The sequence below is a fragment of the Thunnus albacares genome, chromosome 2 (genome assembly GCF_914725855.1).
Source record: "Thunnus albacares chromosome 2, fThuAlb1.1, whole genome shotgun sequence".
NCBI classification, from domain to species: Eukaryota; Metazoa; Chordata; class Actinopteri; order Scombriformes; family Scombridae; genus Thunnus; species Thunnus albacares.
In genome coordinates this window covers 36453448-36477161 of record NC_058107.1, presented here as the reverse complement: position 1 = coordinate 36477161, position 23714 = coordinate 36453448, and the positions used below count along the sequence as shown (strand labels likewise).

The 23714-nt window shown below is 36.7% G+C and overlaps 1 protein-coding gene across 4 annotated transcripts; it reads left to right on the top strand.

Moving 5' to 3' along the window:
• Positions 1-751: 751 nt before the first annotated feature.
• LOC122968299 (GRAM domain-containing protein 2B) lies at positions 752-23714 on the top strand. Of its 4 annotated transcripts, XM_044333449.1 has the most exons (16): positions 960-1056; positions 1996-2053; positions 6541-6608; positions 8882-9004; positions 9412-9499; positions 11836-11905; positions 12195-12298; positions 13565-13660; positions 13889-13960; positions 14880-14969; positions 15080-15191; positions 16150-16296; positions 16788-16863; positions 17579-17683; positions 20247-20331; positions 22596-23714. In XM_044333449.1, the coding sequence occupies exons 4-16, from the start codon at positions 8898-8900 to the stop codon at positions 22635-22637; spliced, it is 1194 nt and encodes a 397-aa protein (XP_044189384.1). In that variant the 5' UTR covers positions 960-1056; positions 1996-2053; positions 6541-6608; positions 8882-8897; the 3' UTR covers positions 22638-23714. The 4 variants fall into 4 exon arrangements, with proteins under 4 accessions (XP_044189375.1, XP_044189366.1, XP_044189384.1 ...); XM_044333440.1 differs by lacking the exon at positions 6541-6608 and having other exon boundaries at positions 752-1056; XM_044333431.1 differs by lacking the exon at positions 6541-6608 and having other exon boundaries at positions 752-2053.

Sequence of the window (23714 nt, the reverse complement as noted above, 5' to 3'; positions counted from 1 at the left end):
CCACACAGACATATATTAATTATGTGTGACTCTTAAAGTGTGTTATTGCGGCTTGACAGGGAAGCAAAGTTCATTCATCCTCTTTGTTAGGGAATTTGAATTAGATGTTGGAATTGGTTTTACAGAAGTTCTTGACAGATCATTTCTGAGGTAGAAATCATGTTCAAAGTGAGTTTTTGATGGCAGACAAATATACTAATATTTTTAGTCTGATTTAATATTTGTAGTCTGATAGCAACAATATTTTGGCTTAGACCTAATTTATTCTATCTCTCAAAGGACTTCAAACACTGCCAACTGCTTATTTGTTACATCTACAATTACTTTCATTATCAAATGGTTTTGTCAATAACATGTCATTAAACAGTGAATAACACCTGTGATAATTTCAGCAGACTGTTGTGTGTCATTGAAGAAATAATCTTAGTCTTACTTACAGGCGTGGTTATAGCTTACTGGATAAATGTACAACATTCAAACCTGAAAATGTCTTTGAAAATTTTCAAAACATAAAAGTTTTACCCACTTGGCTGCTTGTAATTAGCTACATGTGTCATGAACATGACAAAAGCCAATAACTAAAACTACTCCTTAAACCTTGTTTTCTGTTTCTATTTGTGTTAAAGATGCAGGATACAACCATACCCTATAAAGATGGACGTAGCGATGTGTGACGTCACCCGTTGGTTTCATTGGAGCCGGTTTGAAGCCCAGAGTTGCAGCTTATCATCAGCGCCATCTTTTCCATTTGGAGTCAGGACCTTCCAAATAAGGGGTGCGGGGTGTTTCTTTTCACACTCTGGAAACACACCCCCGCTACCTTGGAGCCAAGCTAACGCTCAATGGGAACACTGAGTGGTGCACACTTGGGCTAACGTTAGCTACTGTTGCTAAACTGGGCAAGTATCATAATCAAGTAACATTAAACTTAGTGAAATATACTAAATTTAGAGATTGAGACCATAATGAACTGTTGAAAAAAGTGATTGAGGGAAGTTCAGGCTTTTTGGACGGGAGTCAGTTAGAGCATCTAGCAGCCGTCGGTGGCACTTTAAGGTAGTTTCCATGTTGGCTTCAGCCTGGAGCGCTGAAATGCATCCTACAAAACAGGATGGACATGAGATTTTTTACAAAGAGTCAAGAGCTAAATAGTGTCAGTAAAAACAGCAGCTATATGTTTGTGAGGTGTTTTTATGCAGCATTAAATTAATAGTACTGCTAGCTAACCAGCTAACGTTAGCCCTGAGTTTAAAGCCTTTTCGCCAACATTTTCTTGCTATTTGCTATTTCTATTTGTTGCAATATAGTGTTAATAAGTGTCATTCAATCATAGTCCTAGATAGTTATTGACAGGTTTGATCATAAACAGAAGCCAAAGCATAACATTACAACTTAGTTTGTTGTGAACATTAACATACACATTGTGAAACTGTGTCCCCTCCAAAAAGATTGACTGCAAGACGCTTCTGCTCCTGACCTATCTAATCAAACATTCCCCAAATGGGATTGGAGTTTCCTTTTTTTGCAATGTCAGTGCAAAACACAGTCAGCTTGTCAATCACTGACCAGAGTCACTGATAACAGATTTGGGGCAGGAAGAAGGTTCAGTGAAATGCTGGCAGTATGTGTTTGTTACACACTGTAGATTCAAACCAAACAAACAGAGCCACTGTACAGCCAATGACAGACAGTAATGTAATGTTTAGTTTGCAGGGGTAGAGGAGGTGTGTCATTTGTGACCCCAATATGTCCCGCACTATATATTCTGAGGAAAATAGTGGAGTTCAGTCAAACACGTGAATTAATCAAAAACAATGTAACATGGACTAGAAGGAGGTGGGTTCAGTCAACTCCAGACATGAGTTTTGAGCTTTAAATTGGGGTATTAAACAGTTCGTTAGGTGACAACAAGAGTCAGGTCTGCCTGTGTAAAGAGTGAAGTGACTCTTGCTGCAATGGTGAACTACAACACCGACGACTTGTTTCAATTCAAAGGGAGGAGCACGATGTCCAAACCTTCCTTTGCTCCGTACAACACTGCTGGACGTCACCGGTAAGAAACTTTAACTTTTTGTTTAAATGGAAGGTCCTTTTTTGTTTGATATTAATTGTTCAGTACTGTTGAGTTTCTGTAATACAAGTTTGATTTTCTGTAGGTGGTGCTGTTTTCCTTTAGTTAACACAATCAGTAAGAAATTTCTCAGTCTGTGTTCTTGTCTGTATGTGTGTTCTTGTGGACTTCTGAAATGTCATCAGTCACAGCACAAGTACTGCTCCACGTCAAAGTCCACACCCCGCTCGGCCCATGTTATCGAGGATACTCTGGGAGCTGAGTTGTATGGACTTGGGGTAGCCAAGTATCCCAGAATGCATTTCATGCCAATTGGCGGCAATGGCAGAGATGGCTCAGATTTTAAAGCCAGGCTCAAAGCTGTTGTAATGTTTGTCCAAGGACTGCTGTGTCACTAAGTAAGTTTAGATTTTTTTCTCAGGTGAGAAATGAACCGTTTTCATTTGCGATATGTGGTCAGTTTATTCATGTAATGCCTATTTGGAAATTTGCAAGACATTTGTATATTCATAATGCAGATGTTTTCTTTGAATGGAGTAAGTACCAACTCATTTTTACACTGAGTAACTCTGTTTCTTTCAGAAAATGCATAATAGGTTGTTTGTAGCCCTAATATTGCTATGCTAGTGAGTTTCTATCTGTTTTCTATAGAGCTGTGGTTTTGTAGACCACAGCGCCCCTTGACGTCGCCAATGTGGAAGTAACTTAAAGTGTATTGCCACACATGGCCACTAGATGGTGGCTCCACCTGACCCCAATTAAAAAAGCGTCATCTTCAACGGCATCAATTTTAATGTTACTTGACTACATTACCTGCTCTGTTAGCACAATTTAGCTAAAGTAGCTAACTTTAGCCCAAGTGTGCACCACTCGGTGTTCCCAGTAAGCTAGCGTTAGCTTCGGTGCGAGGTAGCAGAGCGTGTTTCCAGAGTGTGAAACGCAACACTCTTTATCTGGAAGGTAATTTGGCTCCAAATGGAAACGATGGCGCTGACGATAAGCTGCAACTCTGGGCTTCAAACCGGCTTCAAAGCATCCTCGCTACGTCCAGTTTTATATACAAGCTATGAATGAACAATAGATCTAAAAATGATGTAGAAGTGCATGTGTCATTATCAAAATTGGTTATAGTCGGCAACTGTGTTGTTACAACACAAAATATCCGGGATTTACTGGCTTTTATATCAGCTTATATACAAAAATATTTAATAGATGAATAATAACAATAAAATACTGACTGGTAGTCAAAATAAATCCAGCTCCTCTCTGTGAGGGAAGACTGTGAGCTGCAGTTCATACAGTTTATGTTTGTGTTTCAAAGTGCATCTGCTCTGTTTACACACTGCAACATGCAGCAGTGAAACGTTAACTTGAAAATAAATCAATAAAGCCCCAGTTGTTGCTGAGAGTGGAGACAGTAATTAGTTATGACTGTAACATGATACCTAAGTGGATTATTTTAAAATGCATACAAGCAACTAAAGAGGAAAACATTTTTAATATTTCATTAAAGTTGGAAAATGAACTCTTCCAGCATGTGGCTGTTTTAGCATCCAATAGCATTTATTTATTTCAAAGAAAAATGTTACATAAACAAGAAAAGAGCTACGAGGGATGTTACTCAATACAAATACAGTATGTGGAGGATATGAGAGACAAAGAAAAACATATGTACTAATGCAGAATAACAGTAAATGATTGTGTAGTAATAAAATCAAATCATTATAAACTATGAATAATGTGTGAATGAGACACAGAAAAAAAAGATGAATAAGCAAAGTTGCAAGAAGAACTGATGAAAAAAATTGGCAAAGAGTTCAACACTGTTTGTATTTCGAACTGTACCGGTACTGTCAGTAAAGAAATCAACACGATGACACAACAGTAACACTGATAAACACCACGAATCAGAGTTTTAGAACCGAAGAATGAATGTGAATCACTTTTAAGACATTTTTGTCCGATCTTTGCTTCTTTAAAGGATGTTTTAGACTTGGTTTTAATGTTCAGTTTAGAAAAAGGTTTAGATTAAAGGAGACATGTAAGAAAAATGAAACATGTTGTCACTGAACATTTTACTAAAACATTCAATATCAACATTTGTTAATTTTCTCAATGTGTTGACAGAAAACAAAATTTCAGGAGGCACTAGGCTTCTTTCAAAATGTATTTACCGTTGCAATTTATTAGTATATAAACATAATTTCTTGACCTTCTCATCTCTCTCTTGTAAAGAAAGTGAGTAAGCTGATATAAGTTAGGTTTAGAGGCGGGGAAGTGTAATATATCAGTGAGGGTCCTCACAAGTATACAAGAACATGTGTAACTCTACCTCTGTGTGTATATACTGTACATAAATATGTGTGTGTGTGTGTGTGTGTGTGTGTGAAACATATTGAGTGGTAGAAAGAAAGAAATTGAAGGACAAAGAGTTCAACATGTTTGTTGACTGTTGTGGCCCAGTAACCCAGAGCTGATATCAGTCAGCTCAGATTACACACACACACACGCACACACACACACACACACGTTTCCATCAGAGGACTTTGACGTACATTCATGTTCTTGTGGACTTACTAACCCTACCTTAACCTTAAATGAGGTCGTCTTCCTAAAATTTCATGATTTACGTTATAAGAATAGGAGGCGAGTCCTCACAATGTGACTGTGTAACAGATTTATTTTATGTCACCACAACATGAGTAATACCTGGTACACACACACACACACACACACACACACACACACACACACACAAAGAAGCAGGGTAATAGCTGGATCATATATCCTCATTCACATTGAATTTACACGGGAACTAAACACCTGCAGGTAAAATTCTGTAGTAAAGGTATAATTCAGTAGTTTTCTCATTTAATTTTCCCTCTTGGCTTCAGAATAAATAATGACACTTTGCATTCTTATTTATTATTTATGTTCATTATTACTGAGAATGGATAGCAGTTGTTTTGTGCACCAAAATCTACCAAGCAAGCCTGCTGGAGCCTGTGTATAAACACTACTGGTATTCCACTCTTTTTTTTTTTTTCATCATTTCAATACAGATATTTTACTGCAAGTACATAGTTAATGATCAGAAGAGGAAATTACTGTCTGTCTGGATAAAATAACAAAGAAATGCCAGGAACAACATGGAGAAACAGCTGGGCAAAGCAGCCACAGAGCCTCAAGGGCCCAGAAAGCCCCACAGTCACTGCGTCTCAGCTGATTATTGCTCATTTGATTAATTGTAAATTTGTTAGAGAGTTTGCTGGACTAACATACAATATCAATAATCAGCAATCACAAGGTTGTTGTGAAAATGTAGTTTTAAGACCTTAATTATTTTTAGTTTATATTGTGCTCACACATTTTCCCAACAATTAAGAATTGGTTGTAGACAGTATTTTACAAAAAATATTGCCAGGATGCCAGGAAGTGTCACAGAGAAGCTATTATCAGTGAGTTTCTGAGGGTCAAGGATTATGAAGCAATATAGATATCAGTATTAATAATGGTATAAGGAGCAGTTGTAAACTTGTATAAATGATATATCAGAGTATCAGACTCAGTTTCTCTTTTAGGGTTGAAACAATTAGTCAATTAATCTTCGTCTATGCAAAGTTTGATGTGATTCCAGCTTTTAAAACACGAGGATTTACTACTTTTTAAAAGTCTTACATCAGCTGTTGGTCGGACTGTTGGCTGGACAAAACAAGACATTAATAAAAGTAATTGCTGGTTGCAGGTAGACCCCAAATGATAAATCGGACGATATTAGCTTATTGCATACATATTTAGAAATTCACCATTTTCAGTAAAGAAATGCCAGAGATACAATGAAAAATATAATATTTGTCCTCAGGTGTTTTCTCTACCTGGCAGTCCTGTCCCGGATTCATCTACTGTAGTAAGAAAGTAAATAAATGATTACATTTTGTATCGACAAAGGGAAAGTGATAAGATTTCATCCTGTTTGAGTAAGAAAAGGAGAAGAGAAGAAAGAGGAGAAAGTTTTGTTCCAGTGTAAACTGAGCTGGAAAGAGTTATAAAGTTCTTACTGACAGCAAATATCTCAACTTTACTTTTTCTGCAGATTTCATGCGATCAGAGCAGAATAAGATTTTATAATGTACAGCAACATACAAGAGAGTAGAAATTAAACTTTACTCTTCAAACAAAACTGGGTTGAATGTCACTGATCAAAGGTTTAAATTCTCTCTCACACACACACACACACACACACACACATGCACGCACAACACCACGTCCTGCCGTCTGATTGGCTGTGACATGTGAAACCAGGAGGCCCCTGCAGACACTCCTACCAGCAGGTGAAGGAGCTCAGGCTGCAGGCTCAGTTCACCTCTCAGTTCTCACAGCAGCAGGCAGACAGACAGGACAGCGGGACGGCCGGGGCGTTTGATCGGTAAAAACTGATGAGCGTGATGACAGAACACTGTGTTAACCAGCAGACATCACAGGAGGATGCCAGGAAGTCTAACAGAGGAACTGCAAAGCATGAAGAAAGGGATTATCAGTGAGTTTCTGACTGAAAAAGAGAGTCAAAGAGAGGATCCTAGATTATGAAGAAATGTAGATATCAGTAGTAATAGTAATAGTAGTGTTTGTAGTGGCATGAGTAACAGTTTAAATGAGTAGAAATAGAAGGTGTAGTATAAGTATTAGTATCTCTATTAGTGCTGAAACAATTAGCCAATTAATCGATTTGTCAACAGACAGAAAATTAAATGCTAACAGTTTTGATTGTTGAACTCATTTATCAAGCAAAAAATACAAAGTATGTTCTGATTCCAGCTTCTCAAATGTTAGTATTTACTGCTTTTCTTCATGTTATATTACTGTAAATTGGACATTATTGAATCTTGGACTGTTGGTCGGTTAAAACAAGACATCTGAGGACGTCACCTTGGACTCTCTTGTCACACAGTAATGAAAAAAACAGGTGCAACAAGACCCCAATTGATAAATTGGCCGATATTAGTTTATTACAGATATATCTGTGTATATGTTTACCATTCAGTAGAAAGAAATTTCAGTGCAGAAATGCTAAAGATGTGTTTGAGGTCAGTGTCTCTGTTACACAGTTTGTCCACCAGAGCATATCTTAGTCACAATTTGTTAAAGTCCAACAGAATTGAAACTGCCTCTATTGTCTGCGACAGCAACATATCTGCTCTGTAAATCATTTGTCCTGTTTTCTCCTTTGAGAAAAAATCAGAAACCAAAAGGAAGATGTTTATATTTTAAGTTCTTTGGTTTCATGATGGCGCCCCCTAGTTTTACATTATTTCAGTGAAATACCATTGGAGTCCTTATCAGCAAATCAAATGTTGAATAAAGCAATAACGTGTCGTTCTATCATCGGCAGAGCAGATGGTCACACTGAGCCTGATTGCATCCGGCTACACAACACAAGAGCCACAGACTCTGAACAACAACCCACATTAGCTTTCCTGCTAAAGTCTCCTTCTTATCTAACTTATAAACATGAACATACGTCTTGTCCTGCAGCTTAACTTCCTGAACGAGCCACCAAACAATCATTTACCTGATAGCTAATTAGCTTCTCAGCTGCAGCACATTAAACAGCATGTAAACATACCTGCAAATGTCATGTCGGACTTGTTAGATGCTGGTTTGGTCGTTGCTCTTCAACATCCCTGTTGGCAACACGCCGTCTGTGCATGACTTATAGCCATAGCAGTTTGTTTACTTTGTCTTCCTTCTGTACCAGTAGCCTGCCAGCTGCTGTCAATCAAACACAAACAGACACTGACAAAGCCGACTGAAACGAAATAGATTCTAATGGCACAAAACTACTAACAATATATTGAAAAATGATATGATTGAAACCTGTTTCAAAGTTCACATTAAATGACCCCAGGTCTGGGTTGCAGTAGATGTCTAACACTGATTTACAGATATTTGATATTTTTAATTAAAAAACAACTAAAATACTGTCTTGTTTTGCAAGATGAATAAGATTCACTTGTGTCCTTGTGGTTTCCATTTTGTCTGATATGTCAGTTAGTGGTGAATCAATTGAATCCTGCACTAAACCTCAAATACAGTACATACGCTGATAGTGATGTCTTCAGGGTTATCAGCTTGAGCTAGAGAAAGTCTGTGTTATAAACTGGGTTAAAGGGTCTGGAAAGACGCTGGTGTTTACCAAGCAGGGAGAGTTTTACACCACTTTCACGTCATATTTTCTTATCATGATTACGAGATTTCAACTTGTAAATAAGTTACAAGTTACAGTTACGTCTGGGAAATTTCTACTTTTCTGAAAGAGCTGATGTATCCGTCTTGGTCATTCATAAAACAGAAATACATGAAAATGTAGCAACTAGGGACGAAAGTTTATCGTTCATGGTGATTAAACCCAAATTTAATGGATATAGTGTTGTGTTGTGTTGTGTTGTGTTGTGTTGTGTTGTGTTATGTTGTCAGTGCTCAGCATTTTTAACCATCAGTCAACCAACTCTGTAATCATAGCAAGCTGCAGACATGGGAATTTTTCCCATCAATCCCAGACATGACTGCGGCATTATGAAATTAAAAAAAAACACTATCAACTTGCATTATGGGAAATGTAGGATCAAGTGTTTTGTCACAGTGTCTCCGCCTTAAAAATCTGTCACTTGTGACTCATTTTTATACAAGTGCAGTACTAAATGTCTACAGAGCTGCTTTAGGATTGCATTTATCTTTACATTTCCTTCTAATGTATGTTCTTCTTACTTGCTGTTTAAGTGATTTCTGTGGTTGTTTTCTTTCTGTCTGTAGTTCAGATGTAGAGAACATGGCTGAGGAGCGACAGAGAAACGGGAGGACGACCAACGAGCCTCCGCAGGCCGTCGATCCCGAGCATCAGGAGCCCTCGAGCAGGAGGAAGCCGGCGTTAGTCAGGTAAACAACAAGATTTATAAAATATAAAAAGCTGTCTATATTTCTTGATCTCAGATTTTTACACAAATACTTTTTTTTACTGATGTTTAAAGATAAAGATCTTTTATCCTTTATATTATCTTTTTAATTAAATGTTTTTATATTATTTTCATTACTTATTTATACTATATTTAATTTATATAACTTTACTTGGTGACCTACAGTATAATAAGTAGTGTTATATAATCAAAATGCATTTGAATTAGAGTACAAAGGGTCACAGACAGCCAGACAGCCGTGTAATGCGTAATATAACTGTTTGTTTAGTGTTGTATCAGTTAGTATGAGTAATTTTAGTTTGTTTAATGTCTTATCAGTATTAAGTGAATCCATTCCTGGTTGCACTGGTTTTTGGTTCCTGTCTGCAGGTCAAAGACCTTCGACAACTCTCTGCTGACTCAGGTCCAGGCTGACTCAGACTCCAAGATAGAGAGGAAGAAGTCTCACTACAGCCAAGTGAGGATTTATTAACACATATTTTATTACACTCATAAACATTACAGCATGGGAACCGTTCTCAGACAGTTGTTTTTCCAGATTAGTGATATCAGATATGCTTTATGATGACTGACTTTTTTTTTTCCAAGGCCACATTATTATCTCATAGATGATAACTATCAGAAAGCATCAGGGTCGGCAGTATGTGGGTCATGCTGATATCAGTGGTAGGAGGGCTGTAGCTGACTGAGGACACTGAGGTCACGGCCTCAGTTGTTAACAAGTCGTCCAAATTAAAAGACAAAATACGTCCCTGAACTCCAGAATGACAAAACTTCCTAAACCGAAAAATAAATATGTTATGGTTGAAGTTTGGCAAGTTTGGTTTAGGTTAAAATTACTAATTTTTTAAGGTTAGGGGACCTTTGTTGTCATGGTAACAATAACAGCAGTAGCAGGTCTTGCACTGGGCCTTCGGTGGTCACATTGATGACTCCACCACACACACACACACAAGTGCACTCATTGCCAGCAACTAAAATCAAAACAATATGCAAATTATGTCATTAAAAATAAGTCCATTTCAAAATCGCCTTGTTAACTCGTGTGCTCAACAAGCTGACACTAATGCTAACCTTGTTTTTCCTCCCACTAAGACAAATTCATTAGCAAAACTGCCAACCTGGTCTTTCCGATGGTCTAGACGTTCGCTCATGTTGCTCAACAATCAGCCAACAATAAAGGAAAGACTTTCTGAGAGGTAGAAATCAGGCCGTATATCTCACAGCAGCAACGTCGAGCATTGCCAACAACAATCTTAATCAGCTCTATAGATAATTAATACATCAGGACTCACCAGTCACTTGAAAACAAAATCCATCCTTCGTTCTCTCTGCAATACCTGCCTGCGTGAGCCCTGCGGCATGAAGAAATACCTGCTAGCAGGTCACCATAAATCAGATTTTGATTGGTTAATTTTGTTGCGAAGTTTACTTTCTATGAGTAAAACCTGCAACCAGGGACACAGCAGGACCTGAGGAGGCAGAGACAGCTGGATGGAGAACACATCCAGTTCCAGCTCCAGATACTGGGTTTATGGTTATGATAGTAACTGAAATCAAAACAAAACAATTTTTTAAAAATCAAATAAATAATTTTAATAATGTAATATTTTATGAACTAAAAATTACACCTGTCAAATACAATATGTCCTACAGAGAAGGTCCTGATGGCCCTCATGGACCTGCTCTGAATAACAACCACATGGTTAAAGGTTAGTGGACGATCGTGGTCATGATTTAAGGAACAAAACAAAAACAACGTTGACTCACGGTTGGAAACAGGAAGTGAATCTAAAGGCTGAATGATCAACCAGGTAAAGCAGGCAACTGCCCAGAGTCTGCAGACCGTGGATGTATGAGATGATGAGAGCTGGATACGGAGCCATTGCTCAGTCTTGATACCAGTTTCTCCCAGTAGTCACTGGCAGTATTGCAGTGAAAAATTCCCTGCAGCCTAAAAAGCATTTTCCCCATAGAGCACAATTATAAAAAAGACATCTGTAAAACTGTTGACAGGACGCCTCCAACTGCAAACCAGGTTGATTTTTATTCTTTGTAATATTAAGTTTTAATCTGTGAAGGTTTTATATCTGTAAAACTAGAATCTCAGAGCCAAGAAAAGGGATTTTAAAGTTTGTGACATCATCCCCATATAAAATTTATGGGCTGAGCAGAAGAAACACTACTGTGCATATTATATAGTTAGTTGAATAGGCGCAATATTTGAGTCCAGTATCCAGTTCTTATAATACATCCATGTCCCAGACCCCCCAGGGTCTTGTTTTTTACTGTATTAAATACATTTTATACACATTTTTATATTTTTTAGTCTTAAAAATGTTCAGTTTAAGGTTGCTGAACATGGACACAAAATATCAGCTGCGGTCAAAACATTTTTAAAGCTATTACAGTATGTTTATCTGCACTACTTTATATAACTGGAACGAACTCACAGAAAACTTCTGCTCCAACTTATTTATTTTAAATTTACTAATTTATTCATATCTTGCACTGTAGCTGCACTTTTTGTAGCCTGTAGTCTCCCATTTAATGTTTTATTCTTCTTTAGATTATTTTTACTATGATCTATGATATGAACATATGTTCTTATAACCTTTTAAAATCATGTTTCTGTCTTTTTATATTCCATTGTGTTTCTTTTCTAAATGTATTTTAGTTTTTAATGTTAAGCACATTGTATTGACTCATCAAACAAATGCTTGCCAATATTCAGGTTGCTTTGTTTGCATTAATGTCATTGTAGTTTAATCGTATGTGTGTGCTGTGTTTCAGCTTTCGAAGAGCAACTGCCAGTACCATAAAATATTTAAGGAGATCAGCAAAGAGGAACAGCTCAGACAGAGTAAGTCTTTAATGATCACAGCCATCCACTCCACCTTAAATACTAAATGAGGGTTTAGATAATAGTCTAACATTTGATACCTACGAGCTGCTCTAGATGATGAGTTAATGCTTATAACAGAACTATGGGAGTAAATCTAAATTCAGTAATCATTCTATTAATTGTTAAGCCATTTCACTTCATTTAGCCTGTTTAAATACAACAATCTTTTTTCCCCTAAACTAATACTAAAAAGTGATTTGCAGCCTCCCTTCGGTAACCCGATGTACCTGATTTACATGTTTGTCAGGTTACACCTGTGCCCTGCAGAAAGACATCCTCTACCAGGGACGAATGTTTGTCTCCGACCACTGGATCTGTTTCCACTCCAAGGTGTTTGGCAAAGACACAAAGGTACTGAAAACTGGGACAGAGTTTACTGTTACTGCTAAGTCCTTTTTGAAGCCAAAAATGTTCTGTGTTTGTGACAAGGACATTAAGTTTGAAAAGTAATCTTATCATCCCAAAGGTCTTTTGGCGGAGAGTCTTTAACTTTCTCAGCTACATCTCTTGTTTCTGTCATCTCACAGTGTTACAGAGTGTTTGTATACCAACATAATGTAATAAAGCTGAGTATTATCTTTCTTTGTGCTCTATATAAGGTGCCAAAAGCAGCAGGTTTCATTTGATGATTGATTAAAGCAGCTACGATCTACAATTTTTAAATTACTGTCTGAACTGGCAGTGTGTGTTGTGTGTGGCTCGTAGTGATGAACCTACAGAGAATTATCAGCTACTCTGCAGCTTTATAGCGGGCTTCAGCTCGTTGTTTATCTGTCCGGCTGCAACTTTACTGTTTTGGTTCACTCTCAGCGCTCTCATAGCGTCGTTTTCAGAGAAAAAGCTCTGTAAAGCCACTATACACAACCTGCTCAGCACCAAACAGACACAGTTAGCTGTAGACTAGCTGGTGAACATAGTGGAGCATTTAGCAGCTGAAGAGCCAGATATTTCCCTCAGGAGTTGGTAGAGAGCAAAAACACGCCCTTCCAGCCAACTGAGAGGAAATGGAGCATTTCTGATATTTCCCCAAAGACCTTTTTCCTTCCTTTTAATTAATACAAAACTATTAACAATACTTTAAATACAAAAAGCGATGACTAAATCTGATTTCAGTTGCACAAACAAGGGCAGCTTAATAGTGTGTGTTCCATTGGTGGGAAGCCAGTGAGGGATCAAGTTCTAGTCACTGAACTAGTGACCCCTACTGGTTGGTCCTGACATGCACATTTTTGTCTGCAGCCTTTCACAAGACAAAAGTAGAGTATTAGAGACGAGGGCTGCAGTGCAAAGAGGACAGGATGTTCCTAAAGCTGAAGAAAACTGAAAAACATCTGGAAATGTGACTTTTGGCAGAGTGACTAAGAAAAAAACGTTTGTGTGTAAAAATCACAGCAGTTATATTTGATAGAGATCTGTGTCTGCGATCACATCCTCGCTTATCAAACAGGCCTTTACTTGAGTCATTTCCCATGATTCCAGTTGTTTGACTGATGAGGTTTCAGAGCTCCGGTGACAGTGTGACCACTACTCCCCACAGGATGAGTGATACTGTACCAACAGAGAGTAAACTAGTCCCTGCAGGGCTGAACTGTTCATCCTGGTATTTGTCCGTCCCAGATCGCCATCCCAGTGATCTCCGTCACTCACATCAAGAAGACCAAAACCGCCATCTTGGTGCCAAACGCTCTGGTGATCTCCACTGCAAACGACAGGGTGAGAAATCACGTCATGATGGTCGTATTTTTTTTCATTTGGGGAAAGTTTTCTAAATAAAAAAACATTTGAAAAAACACAACACAACAAAGCTGTCGGTGTTATATTACTGTTTGCTTCTGTTTACAACCGGTTTAACACCAATGACTGTCCGCATCAAATATCTGCCACTAAAATAAAACTAGAATCGTCTATGAACAGTAACATTGTGGTGTTTTTTTGTTGCAGTACGTGTTTGTGTCCTTCCTGTCCAGAGACAACACCTACAAGTTCCTGATGTCCGTCTGTCTTCATCTGGAGGTAGGAAAGACTTCTCCTCATGCAACTATATCTATTTCCTGTGTCACTGTTGCCGGGTAGAAAACCTGTGCACTTTATACATAGAAAATATATATATATTTTTTATATTTTCAAGGATTATGAGATAAAATTATTTGACCTCTTTGTCTTATCAAACCTTGTAAAAGTACATGAACTCAAAGAATCAGACAGTTCTATTGCCCAGTAGGTTTGCTGTTATGGTGCATAATAATTAAAATATACACATGAATCAAGTAATCATAAATAATATAAAATAGAAATTTACAAAAAAAAATGTAAAGTGAAAAGAGTTGTTACAAATGTAAATTGAAGAGAATGTAATGAATAAAATATTGACCAGGAATGTGGAAATGTTCATATTATAATGTGATGTGTAAATAATAAAAAGTCAAAGCTGGTTTTCATAGTTCCTGAAAAGTTGACATAAAAATTAGGAATGTTTTAACTTCTTTAAGAATAATATATGACGATGATAATGGTCTATAAAGCTCATATTGACATTGTACGTGATACTACTACTACAGATAAACTTGACTTTATTGGACATTTTCCCTTTTAATTCACCCTTATAAGTTAAACTAAGTTCCTTAAAACCATCATTTGAAAAGCTTTACTGCACTGTTCTACACTGTCACACCTACGTACTTTGTGTAGTTTTACTCCAAAAGGAGAAACTCACAAAACATTTTCAACATTTTTTGAGGAAACGATTGCTGACATGAAAGCAAAAGATGTTTATGATACTAAACATCATATTTATTTCCTTTTTTGCAACTTTTGAAGCCAAAAATCAGTTCCCTTTAAATATCAAAGCAGAAATACCACCATGGATCAGATTTCAGTCAAATGTTCGCCAAGACGTTTTAGAATCTGATTTGTATTATATGTTAATGTGCAGGAGAAGAGTCCATGCAGCAGCCCCATCCCCTCCTCAGCTGAAAACAGCTTCAGAAGTACGAGGTCCCCCCGATCACCCCGCTTTCCTCTGGTCAGTGAACCACAAACACACCAAAACAAACACTCACAGTCCTCTAACAGAAGCTTCTAGTTCTGTTTCTGGTGCTCAGTAATGAATGACCTGCCTGTGCGTCTCTGCAGAGTTTTTCAGGTGATTTCAGTGATCTGGACGGAGCGGTGAGACAGAGGAGGCAGGAGATGGAGGAGAGCAGCAGCTCTGATTCCCAGACCCCCGACTACGAGAAGATAGCAGGTATCACCAGCCAATCACATGCAGTGAAGCCGTCACATTTTAACAGGGACTACTGGGAGATTAGCTAAAAGATCCAAATAAACTTACCAGCAGTTAAAGGTATAATATGTAATTATTCCACATTAAAATGTCTAAAAACAACTAGTCCTATGTTATATATGTTGTTGAGTTGTGTTCTTACATTATCCCAAATGTTTCCAACAATTTTCAAACCCAGAGAAATCTGTAATTTAATCAAAGTAACGGACCGTTTCATTTGGTCGCATGTCAATGGCGTCATACCTCCTCTACCAAAGAGTAAACACGCACAAGATGCATACGGCGGCGCTGTGTTTGTCCGCTACAATGGCGTCTACCAAAGAGTAACTTACACACATACAAGATAATACATCGGCGTTGTGGTTGTTCCACACAAACTGTTATAAATTGACTTTTATTCAGTTTTAAGACACATTTTCATGATAAATTTAGGTGGTTTTTAAATATACTAAGAAGGATTTTAGTCATTGGACGTCTGGATCTTAAGTTATCAGAGAAATAAACTGGACAAACGTTAGCAGCAGCTCGGCTAACAGCCCCTCCGGGAAGTCTGGTGGTCACTAAACATCGTCAGAGAAATATTGATTTTTTTTAGGTGAAACAGCTTTAATTAGTATTTTAACAATTTTAATATGCGTGTACGTTCGTTTTTGGAGAGGAGGAGACCTCTTGGATAATTCAGCTCCGAATGATTAACACTGGAGTAATCCTATCCCGGTGAAGCTGGTTATTTAACAACGAAGACAACAACTCCCACGATCCCTTGCTACCTCACACCGTCATCACACTCCGTCTTTTGTTATTGTTTTGATTGAGAGACCCCTAGCGGCTGAAATTACATATTGTGCGTTAAAGAAGTTGTAATACTGTATTGTTGAAGTAAACAACGTTGTTAAACACTGTCTCTTGAACGCTACAGAGTTCCCTGTTCCTCCGTTCCTGGATGTGTTGAAGCACACAGATGGTGCGACGCCTCCTGAACATCCAGACCATCAGCACAAAGTGAAGAACCAGCATCAGAACCAGCAGAGTCCAGACAACAAGCAGCACGACAAACACCACTCTGGTACGACGATTCTCCCTCACCGAGAAGGTTTTATATCCTGTTACAACAAACAACCTAAAGCTAACCTCACACTTCACTCCTCAGGTTTATTGACGACACTCTAATGTATCTTAAAAGACAACATATCAAACTTGTTGTGTTTTCACAGTCTATCAACCATTTAACAAGACAGGAGCATGAGTTGATAGTCTGACATGAAGAAATATAAACGTAGATAATTGATTCTTCAGGACAAACTACCAATAAAACGTTTTATACGGTGTATTTAAGAGAAATAGACTCACATCATAAAAGACGATGTTTCATATGTTTTCTCTGTCGTGTGTCACATTACTGTTTGATTTTGGAACAACTTTTGCAAATCAAACGACTGATAAAGTTTAATTGAATCATATATAATTAATAATATGTTTGTCAGTTTACAGATTTTGTAGAGTGAAAATATAAACGTTTCATTAAGGACGTTGATGTGTAATATTTTTTATTTCCAGTCTCAGAGGTTGTGATTGACAGCAGGACGATGAAACCAGTTTCTCTCAACACTGTGCTGTTTGTCTACTTGTTCCTGTGAGTTTACTGCCATCCATTCATTCATTCATTCATTCATTCATTCATTCATTATCCAATTCATCTATATAGTTAATTCATAGATATTTATTACAATCAATTCAATCATTCATCCACTAGTTTATTTATTATATTAATTCATTATAATTGTTTATACTCCTTCATGTTTATATTCATTAATTCATTCATTCATTCATTCAGTCATTCACTTTTATTATTATTATTGTTTTAAATTATTTTATTCCTCAATTTTTAATGTTAATTCATTCATTTTTTTCATTTATTCAGTTATTCATTAAATTATTCATATATTTAATTTTTAATTGACTTTTAGATTTTTTAAAAAAATAATTTCAAATAATTAATAATAATTTCAAAATGTTTCTTTTTTATTATATTTATTCAACCATTTTTATATTCATTCATTAATTTTTAATGTATTCATTCATTCAGTCATTCATTAAATTATTGATTAATTTACTCATCTATCTATATTCCATTGATTCATTCATTCATCTACTCTTGTTGTTGTAATTTATCATGTATTCATCTATCTGTCACTAGTGTATTCATTTATTCACTATATAATTCATTAATTCGTTCATTCCTTTGCATATTCATCTGTTCATCAATCCCTTCATCATTGATTGATCGACTGTGTGTGTGTGTGTGTGTGTGTGTGTGTGTGTGTGTGTGTGTGTGTGTGTGTCCTCAGAGTGTGTGTCCTGGTCTTGTCTTCCTGTTACTTGGCCTTTAAGATCGTCTCGTTGGAACAGAGACTGACGACACTCGGCTCCGTCACAGATTTCACCAACCACGAGTGAGTTGACAGGAAGGAAGGAGGGAAGGAGGGATGGAGGGAAGGAAGGATGGAAGGAAGGAAGGAAGGAAGGAAGGAAGGAAGGAAAGAAGGATGGATGGAAGGAAGGAATGAATGATGGAAGGATGGAAGGATGGAAGGAAGGAGTGAAGGAAGGATGGAAGGAAGGAAGGAAGGATGGAAGGAAGGAAGGAAGGATGGAAGGAAGGAAGGAAGGAAGGAAGGAAGGAAAGAAGGATGGATGGAAGGAAGGAATGAATGATGGAAGGATGGAAGGATGGAAGGATGGAAGGAAGGAAGGTAGGAAGGAAGGATGGATGGAAGGAAGGAAAGAAGGATGGAAGGAAGGAACTGTATTGTCTTCACTGTGGAAAATGATCTGTTTTCATCAGGCAGCGGCAAGAAACATCACTAAACAGGAAAATGAACAATACATCATCATCAACAAACACCAAAATAAATAATAATAAATAAGCAACAATAAAACAACAACTAAAAAATACTGTGACAAATTAAAGATTGTCACAGATTGTAAAATCCTGGAAAACATGCAAGAAAAAGCTACTAATTTCTAGACAGATGAAATAAAACTGGATTTTTTTTTTTACTTTCTATATATATCCTACATCCTCATATATATATATATATATATATATATATATATATATATATATGATATATATATATATATATATATATATATATATATATATCATATATATCCTCCCTGGTGACAAATTCTCCTATATTTTGTTTCAGATATACAACACATGCACTGATTTTAAAGGATTTACCTCGAGCTGTTTACAGACTGTCACTGTCCACAGTTTTCATAGGAACTGTTTCCTCAATAGAAAGTAGTTCTCATGACAACTGTTATTATAATTATAATTAGGTCTGTTAATTATCCAGAGTAACAGTTTGTAGAAAGAAATACTCCTCTTGATTTTTTAAAAACTCTGAGCACCGTAAACAAAAGTCCGTTCACCTTTATTGCATTTGGGGTGGAGGCAGAAATATAAGAAAGGATGTCGAAAACGCAAATAATAAACCAATTTTGATGAACTGGCCCTATATATTAATACTATTTATATATACTTACAGTTTATATATACTTAAAGTTGCTCATAAGTTTACATACCCTGGTAGACTTTGTGAAATTTTGGCCATTTTTGGGAAAATATGACTGATCATGCTGAAAACTTTTGTTTTATTTAGAGATAGTGATCAGATGAAGCCATTTATTTTCACATAATTGTGTTAAATCATAATTATAACTGAAATCACCAAAATGGCCTTGATCAAAAGTTAACATCCCCTTGAATGTTTCACCTGATAATAAACACACATGTTGACACATGCAGGTTTAAATGGCTATGAAGAGTAAGTTTCCACACCTATGACTCGTTTGATTGTAATTAGTGTCTGTGTATAAATAGTCAATGAGGTTCTGCACATTTCATCCAGGGCTGCTCTGACTTTACTGGATACTGAGCCAGCAAAAGAACTGTCAAAGGACCTGCGAGAAAATGGAGTTAAACTTTATAAACCAGTAAAAGGATATAAAAAGATATCCAAAGATTTGAAAATGCCAATCAGTAGTGTTCAAGCTCTGATAAAGTAGAGGAAAATGAAGGTTTCTGTTGATACCAAACCACAGTCAGGTAGAACAACAAAGATTTCAGCCATAATTGCCAGAAAAATTGTTCAGATTGCAAAGAAAAACCCACATGCCACTTCAGCTGAAAGATGCACAATAAAGAGGTACTTGAACAAAAATGGACTGCACGGTCAAGTTGCCAGAAAAAAGCTGTTACTGTGCCAACGCCACAAAACAGCCTGCAAACAATATGCCAAACGGCCAATGATGAGACCAAAATTGAACTTTATGGTCACAACTACAGACACTATGAATGGTGCACATCTCACAGATTCTGCCAGAGCACAACTGTATATCCTCTGACCTACTGTCTCCTGTGCACCTGCTCTGTTCACACCGCTGTGAAACGTGTGATGTCATCGTTTTTCTCTTGCAAGTGATATTTTCTAACGTGTGCAAACAGTACAAAGTTGCAGAGTCACACGATACATGTTAATGCTGAAACGATTAAATTGATCAAAAAGAAAATGTATCTGCAAATATTTAGATAATAGATTAACCGTTTATCAATCAAAAACTCCATCAATCCTCTGGCTGCAGCTTCTCTAATGTGGGATTCTGCTGCTTTTCTTTGTTTTATTTTATAGTAAACTGAATATCTTATAGTAAACTTGAATGTCACCTTTGGCTTTAGGAAAGCAGCACTTTTTTATAGATTGAATGGCTTCATAATTAACTGAGAAAATAAACAGCTGATTAAATGATAATGAAATAAATTAGTTGTAGCCTTTATTCATATTAAAAATTAGATCCATAATTAAGTTCCTGCACATTATTTATGTCAGGAAATGAAATGATTGAAGTTATTTTATTAATTCTGGTTGTTTGCTGATACATCTGCATCTTTTCCGATATATATTTAACAATTTATTTCCACCCATTATGTGTTTTTTTTTTTCCCAGAAACGACTTTCTACGAGTGAACAGCGACGTGAACACAGAGCTTTTCTCTGAACTGTTGACCATCAACTTGATTAAACTGGAGAAGGTCAGTCTGTCTCTTCCAAGTTAAATATTAGATAAAAGAAGAAGAGAAACACCTGATTTTGTTACAGTTATAGTTGTCAAACCTGTGTAGTTTAGTCCAGTTTCAAAACATCAACAGCAAACAGGGGATTATGTCAAAATCAGAGAGTATATATATAAAACAAAAAGGTTTTCTTCCAGGATAAACAGACTTGTCACTCAAGTTAATTAAGGTACGTCTGGAACCCAGAAACAAGCTGCCCAAAGAACGTTGACCTGCTTCTACCTGATTGTGTTTCTCATCAGTGCAGCCAAAGTAACCTTTTGTCAACTTTCAATCACAACTTAAAACTCGTTGAGCTCGTGTTCAAGAGGGATTTTTCCGTCTGCTACGTCGTTTCCTCAACACGTGAAACCACACACAGAGTGCGTCAGAACCAGAACAGGAAGGCTTTGTTTCCAGCGAACAAAGTGAAACCTGCGACTGTTGCCGTTAATCAAACATTTATAGTCAGTGATCTGTTTGTAGAAAAGCCTGGACGTCATCTGTAAGAAGAGCTCATCTGCTCATCCATCAGTCAGCATTAACATTTTAGGCTGACACTCGTCTCTTTACCAACAAACAAACAGCAGCTGACAGCTAAGTTTAACCAGTAAACATGTATCAAGGCTCAGTTTCGGATCAAAGTATGATTCGATGATGAGTAAACTGTGTCGCTGCAAACATACACTGAAAAACATCCTCCTGATGTGTTGATAGTAGCTGCTCTTGCTGGAAGGCCTCTGTGGTTTATACACTGTGACTTTAAACTTATTCCAGGGTCAGATTAGTGTTTTGAAGGCGTTACATCACTATACTGTCAGGAGGTGAGCTCCAGTTGAAACACTGCACAGACCAGTTGTTGAGAAACGACATCAAATCCACACACAATAATCACAGAACAGAAGCCAAAGAGCCGTGATACATAAAAACACCCCGAACTACAGCAGAATGATTTTTGTTAGTCTGCTAAATGCAGGTCGCAGGTCAGTGTGAAGAGTCATTTTCAGTCTGTTTTGTCTCATAGATACAACCGTTAAATTCACTGTGATACAGCCAGAGACAACTAGAATCACCGCCATCCCATAAACTGTGGCGTGAGGTGTGCATGTGGTGTAACGAGTCACATGACAGTTTACGGGACACCAACACAACATTGGGTCGACTTTAACAAGCTGTTATTTTGACCCAGTGTTACACAGAACAAGCTTTAGTTAAAAAAAAAACTCTCACAAATGTGTTGTTTTTTGTACAAAAAAAGATGCACAAATGACATTCAAAACATACACAAGTAATTAACAAACCGTGACATGGAAGTTTAAAAAAAACAGGAGAGCAGTTTAAAACAAGCTTTAGTTTGGGTAAACAACAGTAAAATAAAAAATAACACTAAAACTGGATCAAAACAACCTCTTGTCATGAGTGGCTCAGTAATGTGTTGGTGTTATATTGACCCAAACTGGGTAAAACCCATTAACCCAGTGATTTTTAGCGTGTCATGGCTCAAAACGTTTAATGTAGCAGCTGCCATCTACGTCACTTTTAGACCTTTTTTTTTTTTTTAAATAACCATTTTGTTCATATTGTAATAACTCGATTTTACACATCATTAAAAAAAATTCAAATTAATCAAATTATTTTGAGATATTGCCCAGCCCTCCTCTGAACATGTTTATATGGAAGCCCTGAAAGGCAAGTGAGAATTTTTTTTTTTTTTTGGAGATCCAATTTCTAAGTCTGATCTAAAAAAATTTCACCTGTTTCACAGATTAAATTTTTTATTTTTTTATTTTATTTTTTATGGAACTTAGAAAGATGATCCTGGCAAAACCTTTTTTTCACTTGTTCTTAATTCATAAACAAAATTCTAAATAATCTTTCTTTCCCAAGTTCCATAAAAAAAATTAAAAAAATTCTTTTGATCTGTGAAACAGGTGAAATTTTTTAAAATTTTTTTATGGAACTTAGAAAGATTATCCTGGCAAAACCTTTTTTTCCACTTGTTCTTAACTCACAAACACAAGAGAGAAAAGAATTTAGATCAGACTAGAAATTGGATCTCCAGGAACTTTTTTTCTCACTTGCCTTTCAGGGCTTCCGTATATTCATCTGTCATGTTACAGCATTATTTATTTTCAAAATGATCAATGACAGGACATTAGATTCCAGTTTGATTAGAAATGTAGCATCATGTCGTACCGCATTCAGTTTACTGTTATAATAAAACAGGATATCTATTCTTCCAGGTGCAGAAGAACCTGCAGAGGCTGCTGGACGAAGCTGCCTGATGATACTGGAAACCAGTATATTAACAGGAAACCACTGTTTATATATACTGTATGTACAGTATATAGTTCATTATACTAGATGTTACAAACTGACAATACTAGTATTGAGTACTGTATTGAAAATGCTACGCACAGTTCAAATACTGTTTAACTCAACCAGTCGCTGCAACTACGGCCAACCTGTGATCAACGTTTTATTGGCTTATTAAATTAAACGTTTTGGGGCAATTTTAAATACATTAGTATTAGAATAGTATTGTATGAGTAAAGTGTACTGTAAATTTTTGGATTTTAAGGGCTACAACATGTAGTCGGAAGGCAGTAACAAGAACTTTCCATTTTCCTTTCAGTGAAACCAAACCTTTTAAAGTAGCGTCTTCTGTTTACAGTCCTGTTTATCTGAAGAGATCCATGTTGTGTTCTCAGTGCTGGATTTATTTTTCTGATCACCCAGTTTTGACTGATCACATTGATGTTCATGTGAGGTTGAAACAGCGAACACATGATGACATTTAAGACTGAAAACCAGCTCTGGACTTCATCCTGGTTTTGTAGATACTCCATAAACCCTGACAGAAGTTTCCTCATGTTTACCTCATGCTACCTTTAAGCTTCACTTACTGTCATTTATGAAGTAAAAACAACAGCATTAAAACTCACAGTGCTGAGCAGGTAGCAGATAGTTTGCTGCTGCTTCTGTCTTTGTTCATTGGAGTTCAAAACCTCATTTCTCTCATCAATATCTGCAATTAGTTATGAATGCTTCAGTTGATTTATATCTTCTTTACTGCCAATTACTTTCCAAACGATTCCAATACTATACAGTTGGTCTAGCGTTGTAATAATTGGCGTCTGTTTACCAGCTTAGATCCAATCAGAATAGGAAGGATAAAGACTGTGATACTGATGTGTCAGCAGAATAATTCCAGATGAGATTCATACAATAGACTGTTACAGAGATAAGAATCACTGTGATTCTGTAAATATTAAAATTATACATAGAGGGTCTCTGTCAGATTCGTAGTTTTGATGATTAAAAGATCTATTTTGAAATAAAGTTTTATTTTTGCTGTAATA